This window comes from Fukomys damarensis, unplaced genomic scaffold (genome assembly GCF_012274545.1).
Source record: "Fukomys damarensis isolate Sample0158 unplaced genomic scaffold, DMR_v1.0_HiC HiC_scaffold_30, whole genome shotgun sequence".
Taxonomy (NCBI): Eukaryota; Metazoa; Chordata; class Mammalia; order Rodentia; family Bathyergidae; genus Fukomys; species Fukomys damarensis.
The window spans coordinates 66526251-66536298 of record NW_022900942.1 but is presented as its reverse complement, the minus strand read 5'-3'; the positions used below and the strand labels follow the sequence as shown (position 1 = coordinate 66536298).

The 10048-nt window shown below is 55.1% G+C and overlaps 1 protein-coding gene across 1 annotated transcript in view; it reads right to left on the bottom strand.

The window, feature by feature from the left end:
- Mtcl1 (microtubule crosslinking factor 1) overlaps positions 1 to 10048 on the bottom strand; it is a 79450-nt gene that overhangs the window by 35539 nt on the left and 33863 nt on the right. Inside the window, exons 4-5 of the mRNA XM_033757420.1 lie at positions 4770 to 4829; positions 1 to 711 (exon numbers count right to left, since the gene is read on the bottom strand). Of these exons, the coding sequence (XP_033613311.1) occupies positions 1 to 711; positions 4770 to 4829 (771 nt within the window). The remainder of the gene's footprint in view (positions 712 to 4769; positions 4830 to 10048) is intronic.

Here is a 10048-nt window from a genome sequence, read left to right as displayed (position 1 = left end):
GCTGTCCCGGGGGCTTGGGGGCTGCAGCCCGAGGTGGGCGTCCGACAGCAGCGCCAAGTTCTCGCTCTGCAGCTCCAGCACCTTCCCGCTGAGCTCGCTGATCTGCAGCCTGGCCGACCGCAGCTCCTCCTGCAGGGGGGCCATGCTGCTCTTGCTCAGGCTGTCCCTGCGCCACCCCAGCTCCGGGCAGGGCTCGAACTTGAATTTGCTCAGCTCCCGCGTCAGCTGCTGGTTGTGGGCCTCGATCTCACAGACGGACCTCCGCAGCAGCGTGGCCTCCTCTTCCACAAACTGCAGGTGCCGGCGCAGCTCCGCACAGGAATCCAGGGAGTCCCCGAAGGGCGGGGGCGGGGCGCTGGGTGCGTGGTCCCGGCCGGCTCCCTCCTGCTCCTGCTGCAGCCGCAGGTCCTCCATCTCCGCCTTGAGGCCCCGGTTCTCCACCTCCAGCTCCACAATCTTGCGGCCCAGGATGTTGGCTTCCTCCTCCACCAGCTTGAGCCGCAGCTTCAACTCAGCCTCTCGCGTGCTGGGGGGGCCGCCAGCCTCCCCTGTGGGCAGCGGGCTGTCCACGTCCCCATAGAGGGCCTTGTACTTCTGCAGCTCCTGCTCCAGCTCGTCCTTCTCCCTGCCCAGCTTGGCCATCTTCTTGCGCATCAGGGAGGCCTCCTCTTTGGCAAACTGAAGCTGGCACTTCAGGTCAGCACTGTCGTCCTGCCAGGAGAGAGCAGCCCGGGAGACGTATTACTGGAAATGCCAGAGGCCTGCTTCTGATGTCCCCTCACACCTCACCCCCAGCGTGTACACAAACACAGCACCTATCGTCCCTCGGCACTGCTGCCAAGTTACGGTGACCGGGGCCCGCATCTGCGAAAGGCCTGGCACATGGTGCTTTATCACAGAACAAACTGTGAAACAGAGAAACTGAAGGGCTAATTCCGGAGAGAGCATGCATGTGAAAGCCACCACGCAGGTTATGAAACCCAGCACCCCTAGGTACTTCGTGGCCTTGGGTAACAGTGCAGATCCAAACTGGTCCATCACCAGCACCTACAAGAGACACCAGGACCCTGCGGTGAGGTCTTGTGCAACCAGAGGCTGGGGCAAGACCTCCAGGGCACCACACGGAGCCAGCAGGAAGGAGGAAGGCCCGCAGCCCCGGGGCTGAGCCCAGCCACACAGCAAGGGCTGATGTCCCCGAGGCAGGGTAAGCCGCTCCCCTGGAACCAGAAGGATGAACTCTGGACAATACATTGAGGCGACGGGCAGGAGAGGGCTCTGGAAGCCCGGGGCCGTGTCAGTACTGAGCCCTGGCAGGGAGCACTTGCTGGAACCCAAAGCTAGAAACCTGGCCATGCCAGCCTCTTGCTATCAAGGGCTCTTCAGAGCCCTGGGTGCTGTTCCTCTCCTTCAGCTACTGCAACACAGCAGTAAAACTCAAGGCTCAAGGCAGGGAGCCACGTGGTGGACAGAGAGTGTCTCCAGCCAGAGGAGCTGTCCTAGGTGGAGTCCCACCGGGGCACCACAGGACCCGGGAGAGTCCAAGGCAGGCTATGGAGGGCAGAAGGTGCTTTCTGGGCCAAGCAGGACGCCAACAGTACCTTCCCCACACAGCCTTCCTGCCTTGACACAGCATGGACCCCGTCCTGGACTTAAAAAATGATGTATGACTCACGCTTCGTGGACGGGAATGGGGCAGTGGCCGTTTCATGGGTCATTCCTCTGACTACCAGAATCCCCAAGGGCCGATGGGGAGGATGGAGCAGTCAGCAAAGGTGTCCGCTGCAGGCTGTCACCAGTGGCTCTGAGACAAGCTGCCTACGGCAGCCCAGGCTCGGCCCGCACCGGAGCAAGTGCCCTGCTGACAGGAGGACCAATGCCCTCCACGGCGCCTCCCAGCTCTCTTCCCTCACTGCGTAACCAGGGGCGGAGATACAGAGGAAGCTCGGGAAAAGGCCGTGGGAAGTGGGGAGTGAGCCCTGCATATGACTGCCAGCAAGGGGTGATGTCCCCCACCGCTGTGCCCCACCAAGCCCGGGGATGGACACACTGCCCAGCACCCGAGCTCTGCTCCCCACCGTCTCTGGTCATGATGAACCTGCTCCCCAGTCCACCCTGAGCCCCAGGTCACAGCAGGAGCTGAATGGTGAACCAGCGCCCCTGGCCCCGGAGCCGGCTTTGTCTGGACGCAGTTAACACTGGTGGAAGGAGTCAGTGGCTCTCATTTTCCTGGGCATAGGAGGACAGTAACCCATAAGTGCAACTGAGCACATTAAGGATCTGCGCTGGGTTCGGGTAGACAAACATAAGGGGGTTTCTGGGAGAATCTGGAGCTAAGGGTGCTGACCCTACTCAACCACTGGGCAAAGCGGCTGGTACCGATGCTGGGGTGGTAACCTTGTACACAAAGGCCAGCCCAGATGGTAAGAGCGGTGAAACACCCAGCGTGTTTAGACCCAAACCGAAGGAAAAGCTTGCTTGCTCCTTTGTTCGTCCATCCATCCTTTCAGCAAACATTCACAGAGCAGCTATTCTGTGCCCGAGATAGATGTGCTGCTCCTCATAACTTTCTAAAGTAGAATCACAAGCACATTTCCACCTTTTTGTAAAGCAAAGATGTGCAAGAAATTGAAATCCACCGGCAGGTCTCTGTGGTTCACATGAAAGAAAGGAGTTTACAGGGAGCTGAGAAGCCCCTGGGACACCACAGGGCTCCAGATGCTAAGTCCCCCGGCCTCCTGACACCCCGGGCCTCACTTTTTCCCCACCACCCAGGCCCACAAGACCACCAGCACCACTTCCCATCTCCTGAGCCCAGACCGAGGCCAAGGACGCACACAACTCCACACGCACCTGGGCATGATGGATTCACAGGTTACCCAAGGGTAACAAAACACCCAGTCTTCTAGTTCCCTAAGAAAGAAGCTTTGCGGGGGGGGGGCGCTAGTGGGCCGAGCACGCTGTCACTCCCACCCACGCCTGTGCATGCACTGTGCCACCCACCACCAGGGCTGAAGCAGAGCTGAAGACCAGGGAGCATGTGTGGGAAAGGGGGATGGACTCCCCCTGAGGTCACGGAGCCCAGGGCCCTGGAGAAGCTGAGTCTGGCCTGTCTGCTCCTACAAAGATGGGAATCACAGCTGCAGCTCAGCTGGCAGGAGGCTGGAAACCTGCCTCAGCGCGTAACCAGAGACTCTGGAAACTAGCAGCCTTGGTGCACGCCTGTTATGCCAGCACTCGGGAGGCTGAGGCAGGAGGACTGCAGTGAGTCAGAGGCCAATCTGGGCTACAGAGTGAGTTCAAGGCCAGCCTAAGCTACAGGGCAAGACCCTATCTCAAAAAACAAAAAGAAGACGACTTTGGAACCCGCCCAGACCCTAGAGGAGGTCCAGGCCGAGCCTAAGTGTAGGGTACACAGCCCCCAGACAGCTCAGGAGGGCTGTGTGACAATCTCTACAGGGAACACTTCCCACCGCACAGAGAGGCAAGCTCAGAGAGGCGAGCTCGGCAAGGGGCAGACACACAGGGCCAGCACCGTTACCTCCAGCCGGAAGGCCTTGTCAAGCAACAGAAATATAACGCCGCCACTATATATTCTTTGGCTTGCAAGGCTGCCATGTAGCCAGCACCCCAGCACTGACAGCCGCGTGCCTGCCTTGCGCCGGGGTGCAGGCTTCCTTTGGGTTTTGGTGGGCAACCTGCAGTTCCGGAGGCACTCAGCTCCAGCCTCCTGCTGAACAGAAACTCCATTCTCACTCACTCTGCAGGCAGGCAGAGGGAGCTCCACACCCAGGGCCTGGCGCCTGCACCAGAGAGCAGAACTGTGGCCCCTGGGCGGCTGCTTTCCCCAGCACAGGCAAAGCTCTCTGCTGCTCAAGAGCTGGCAAAGTAGGGACCTATCCTGAGCCTGGGAGGGTGAAAGTGCCTGGCACCGGGCAGGGGACACCTGGATGAGGCCAGGGAGCGGAGGTGGAGGGGACGTCACATTCCCGCCGCTCACGCTCGCACGCGGCCTCCTCAAAGGACTCTCTGGGGACCCGGAGGTTGGAGGATGGGGAAACCAGAGGGGATCAGAAGGCCCTGAGGCGTGTGGGTGCTGGGGCAGGCAGCTCAGGCACCCAGACTCTGGCGTCTCTCGTTACTGTGTGCTCAGAGTCCAGGGAGCAACACCCCTGTTCCCCCAACACCTGACACTAGCAGCAACTCGAAAAGGGTTGAGGGAGAGAGGAATCCAGTTAAACTTTTCAGAAAAACCAAAATAGCTTTGAAGAACACACACTGTGTGTGCAGACAGAGCTGAGCTTTTACAGTCTTCTCCCCTCTTGTCTTTTCCATCAGAACAACCAAGGCAGTGTCAAAATTGCACATTAAACACAGGCACACACACACAGACCCCCAAAATCCAAAAGCAAAACCCCAAAACACAACAGCTCGCCAAGGCCCCGGCCCTCCCGTGACTCGTTTTCCTGTGTGATGACATGAAGGCTGGGTGAGCGTTCGCCTGACAAGACTGCACCTCTCTGGTTTCACATAAAGCCAGTCTGTTCTTCCCAGAGACCTCTACCTTTCAGCGCAAGAGAGAAACCAGAGGAAGGAGCGTAGCTTTGCAAAGAGAAGGCTCACCCCATGGAGCTGGGAATGAGTCACAATGCTCTGGCAGCTCGTGTTTCTCTGAATGCTTTGAAGGCAAACCTAGTACTTGTTCACCAAAATTCCCAAATGTGACCGCTTCCTGTTGAGGAGAGGTAACCTTAGCACGAAGGCCTGCTTACCTGGCTGAAGGTTTTCTTCTCTTTGTACATTTCCCGACTGCCTCTTTTCTTCAGGGAACTCTGGAACAGAACCAAACGACATGCTGTTACTGAGGATCCAGCGGGACAGCCACACTGTCCCCACCAGCAGGGACAGGCGCAAGACTGCTCTCCCTACAGCCAAGGGACGGCTTCACTCGGCACTGAGGCGAACACAGCTGGCGAGGCCCTGAGTACTCCGATGCTCCTTCCGTCTACCCTGGAAATTGTCAAGCTTAATGAAAAGGCGGGCGGCCCAGACGGCATGAGCAATGGAAAGAAAGCAAGAAGACAAAGGCAGACACTTCAGAGACACACACATGGGATTTCTGGAGCCTACTTCTTTCCTAATGATATTTTATTTGGGCTATGATTAAAATAAATGGCTGTTACTGGTGGCCAGATAAAAGCTTGGTAGGCAGGGTGGGGGAAAGTGGCTCCTGTTTGTGGAAAAAAACCCCGAACCTAATGTAGGTTGCAAAACTCTCAAACACCTGCCCCGGTCCCTGAGCACACAGCGTCGTGGAGACAACACAGAAAATGAGGGCTCACAGCTTGTTCCTGCGTGGAGTGAGTGTGGCCGCATGCTGCGTGGCTGGGCCCTGCCTCATTGGAGTCTGTGCAAAGAGTCCCCCATGGGTCTGCAATCCCTGGACGCCCAGGCCCCTTACAGAAGTGCTGCCGTGTGTGCAGAGACCCACACCTCCCTCCTGACTGCTAACCCCCTTGCGGTATAGACAGCCACTGACGCCGTCCTGTTTGTGGGATAAAGGCCAGGAGAGAAGTCTGTGTGCACTCAGTACAGTAGTTTTGTGTTCCTTTCATGTTCAGCCAAAACTACAGACGTACAAACCTGGTGCACAGAGGCCCGGATGCCCCGGAGAAGGGCTGCGGCCAGGCCACCCTGTGACCTTGGGTGCACCTGTGCCTACAAACTGCATATCTGTCTGAAACACAAGCCTGTCATGGAACAAAGTGCTGAAGGAGTCCGGAGCAGGGCAAGGAAGCTGGCTGCTCGCCTACTACAGACCAGGCCTGCAGACAGGAGGCCCGGAAGAGAGGCAGTCAGCGCACACGAGGACGCCTGGCCTTTCTCCATCTGAAGAGTGCGGGAGGCCGGGAGAGCCAGAAGCTGGCAGATGGGAGGCCACGTCTGCGGCCAGCACTGGGACCCGAGCAGCTGCCACAGGTCCTCCCGACAGCCCTCTCCTCTCAGCAGCGTGGCTGCAACTAAGTCCCCTTGGAGCCCTCCTCGAAGTGGCGTTGGAGCCCAACCCTGGCTGTGGTCTGCTGCTGTTACCCTGCATCTCCACACTTGGGGAAGGAGGCAGTCAGAGCTCAAGTGAAGCTGGCCATGCTGGTGCACACCCAGCACTGGAGGCTGAGGCAGGAGGGTCACTTGGGCTACACTGAGTTCCAGGCCAGTCTGGACTATACAGTAAGACCCTATCTCAAAAGAAAACAAAAACTCAAGTTCCTTAAGTCGGTGCTGTTCATATTTTAAGTATCTCATTCTTAGATTACTGGGCCTTGGCACTTAATGGAGTGATTTGAAGTTAAGAGACAACTACAATCCTAGCTGCCACTTAGCTCTAGGGGGCCCGAGACCCAGGGAGGAAAACAGGTAATTGAGAGAAGGCCCAGCAGGGACGGCGGCTGGGCAGCCAGGTGTGGCCTTGTGAGTGGTTGGCAGCAGAGCTGGCCTTCTCTCCCGCTGTCTCCTTGGGTGCACTGCAGTGAGAACTGGTCTGCTGCAGCCTGCCCACGCGTGTGAGGTGGTGCTGCACACACTGAGTAGGCTTCCCAGCCTTCCCTTCGCGCTGCACCAAGGAGACACTTTTCTCCTGCTGAGCACTGCGAGAACATTCCCACGGGAAGCAGGAGGCGGTGCTCCCCTCCATGCAGGTACACAACTCAAATCCGGGCTGAAGGGCAGACCCGGCCTTGGCTCAGTCCGCTACACGCACCAGGGCGGCGGGACACAGATTCCGCACACGCACAAGGACAAGCGACGCCCAGGCAGGAAGCGAAGGCTGCACACGGAGAGCAGGGGACTCGGCATCGACAGAGTCGCACATGGCTGCGTTCGTTCGGAGCTGGAGGCCAGTCCGGCTCTGGGTGAGGCTCGGCGGGTGGGGCTGGGGAGTGATGGGGGCCGGTGGCTTCCTCCTGCCCGCCCTGGGGAGCCTGGCCCCTGCAGACGGCTGTGAACTCCAGCCGGTGATCTTCCCAGCACACCCCAGAATGGGCAGGCAGTGTGGAGCCCCTCACAACAGTGGCTGGAGTGGAGGTTAAAGTTCACCCGGAATCGGCCTGACAAGCAACGCCTGGCGCTGCGGACAGAAAGGCGTTGTGTCACAAGGACGCTGTGCTTCTCAGGTCATCTCAGAAGTGTGATTTGCCTTAATTCCCCTTGGTGTATGCAATACACATGCATGTATTATGCACACACTCACACGTGATACACATGCATGCAGCACACAGGTAATACACAGTGGGTGACACACGATGGACAGCTCGCCAGGTGTGACGTATAGGTACCACGCTGGTACACAATGTATTACACACACATACATGGCTGTATCAGACTTTTTAAGTGTTTCAGAGGGGCCAAGAGCTTGGGAGGATCTGAAAAAAGGATTCCAAAAGTACCGAGAGTAGAAGTGGGTAAATGACAGCCCCATAACACATCGAGCTGCAGCCTGGGTTGTGAACAGCATCTGATTGGAAGTCAGCTCCTTTCTGATCAACCCTCTACGGCTGCTGCGTGTGACAAGGGCAAGCTGAGCCTGGGTGATGGCAAAGCCTGAAATGTTTACTCCCAGCCCTTTCCGGAGAGTGCTGACCCCGACAGAGAAAAATAAATTGGTAAAAAGAGCCAAGTATATTGTGTGATGGAAGAGGGCACTATCGGACTGCCAAACACAAAGGCGTGGCACCCGAACCCGGATATGCAGCTCAATGGAACAAAGCAGAAAGCCCAGCAATGGCTCCGACAGCCTGTGAGATTTTAATAAATCCACACAGGAAACCAGCGAGGAAAAAATGAGCTATCTGGTAGATGTCCCTGGAATAACTGTATGAAAATTCTGAAATTTAAAACAAGGACGATCTATACTACACATCAAAACAGACCCTAGGATAGGTGAATAAAAATCTAGATGCAAAAGCTCATAAAGGAACTAGGAAAAATAATGAGTTCCTATTTGTTCTTGGAGCATGCTCTTTGCAAACACAAAAACAAAAGCAAAATCATTCAAGGGAAAAGACTGTAGGCTGGTTAAGATTTTTATCTTTTTATCTATATCCAAAGAAACCACTGAAGAGCATCAAAAGACAAAGGATAGCCTGGGAACAGAATCTAACTCATGAGAGAAGAAACGAAGACAGCAGTATAAGCAGCACAATAACCATCTTAATAAGAAAATAAACACATGGCCAATAAAAATGATCACCGGCAATTAGAACAAGATACCTTATTTTTCTACTTACAGGTTTATAGTCTCAAAAAAAGTAGGGCACCTGTGTCAGCAGGCACCCACGGAGTGAGTGCATCCACGCAGATGCCGGGCGTGGGGTGGCAGCATTTTGGTGACAGGGGCACCCCACATGGGCACGTGTGTGGACAGGTGCCGAGGCACTGCCAGGATTCACAGCTCACAGTGCCGTCACTGCACCTTTTATAGTTCCCAGGGAATCTGTGGAGGTCTTTTCTTCCCTTTATTTGATTCTGTATATTTAGGGTTAGGACCCATGCACTGTTGTTATATTTTTATCACAGGAGCTAGTTAGCACTCCCATCATCTGGGTCACCTTTATTCTTCCCTTGGTGAAGTACCAAGACACAGCACTGTGACCTATAACTCTCGTGGTACACAGTAGGTCTCCAAATACACTGGTGCATTTGAATCATGAAAGACACAGGAGACACAGTACATTAAAAGGAAAATGCAAGTGAAAAATCCCATGTGTTCGGCGATCTCAACATGATTAGACTGTGTACCGCGGGTGCACACGAGGGAACTGGGCTGAAGGAATACACGTGCAAATGTTAGGTGACAGAATTATGGGTGGTTTTAGTTTTCTTTTTTGGTGGCTTTTCATAGTTCCCAAATGATCTACAGTGTGTGATATGTCCTTTAAAATGGGAAGAGAAAAAGAAAAAAGGACTGTGGGCCCAGGGACGCAGTATAGTGCGTGCTTAGCACGTGCAAGTTATCTGGCACCTAAATAAATAAGGAGACAGGGTGTAACTGCCTAGAAGTTGTAATGTGTGTTTTAAAGATGTCGGAGAACAGAGCCTAGCCCAACCTCCTATGCAGGGCTGCGGTGGTGCGGCCAACATCCCCACTTGCTGCCCTCATTATCTTGTTATCTGGGTGTAACTAACTACATGTGGACAGCTGGTTAAAGACTGGGAAGCCCGCAAGGCTGGGAACTGGCCAGGTGCCCCACTGAGCTGCAGCCCCTGCCCAAGAGCCCAGCAGTTGTGGGTGACCATCGCTGTGCCCAGCACCCCGTCCAGCACAAAGATGGAAGCCGAGGGACGGGATCTGGGGAGGGCGAGGACCCTGGGGACAGGACCCTCGGGGTGCGCACTGATCCTGCCCTGGTGACTCGGCATCCAGAGAGCAAGGAAAGGTGGCGGGGGCAGAGGACCCAGCGCACAGCCCAGAGCGGGAGGGGAGTGGGCTGGGCTATGGATTACATCCACACTTTCTCTTCAGGCTAGTCAGCTGCCAGCACATCAGCCCTGCATGCCTACTGAAACGGCGGGGAAGTGAAGGCCAATGCATTTGCTGAGTCCTGAATATGATTAAATAAAATAGGCAGTTAGGCAATGATTTGGACGTTCAAGTTAATTCTCAGTGCTTCCTCTTTTAGATCAATTTCTTCCAAGCAATTTCAGGAAAACTGACAGGCTCAGCTTTGCTAAAGTGCCCAGAGACAGACTCTGGGCTTAAAACTTAGACTGGAAATAAGAAGAGGCTATAAAAATCAGGACATTGTAAAGCATGAGTCAGTGCGTGAAAGTGGCTACAGATGTAGGCTGATTTTCAGAATTCTTATAAATGCTAATTGCTCAAAAAATTTATTGTTTTCTTTTTTTGGCTGACTTATAGCACATAGAGAAATAAAATCAGGGATGAAGGCGATAGGTGTTCTCTTCCCTTTGGGATGAGGCTGAGAGTCCATCACCTGCATTAAAATTCCCATGGAAATGCTGACTGGCCTCCTCCTCTACCTAGAAGACCCTCCCC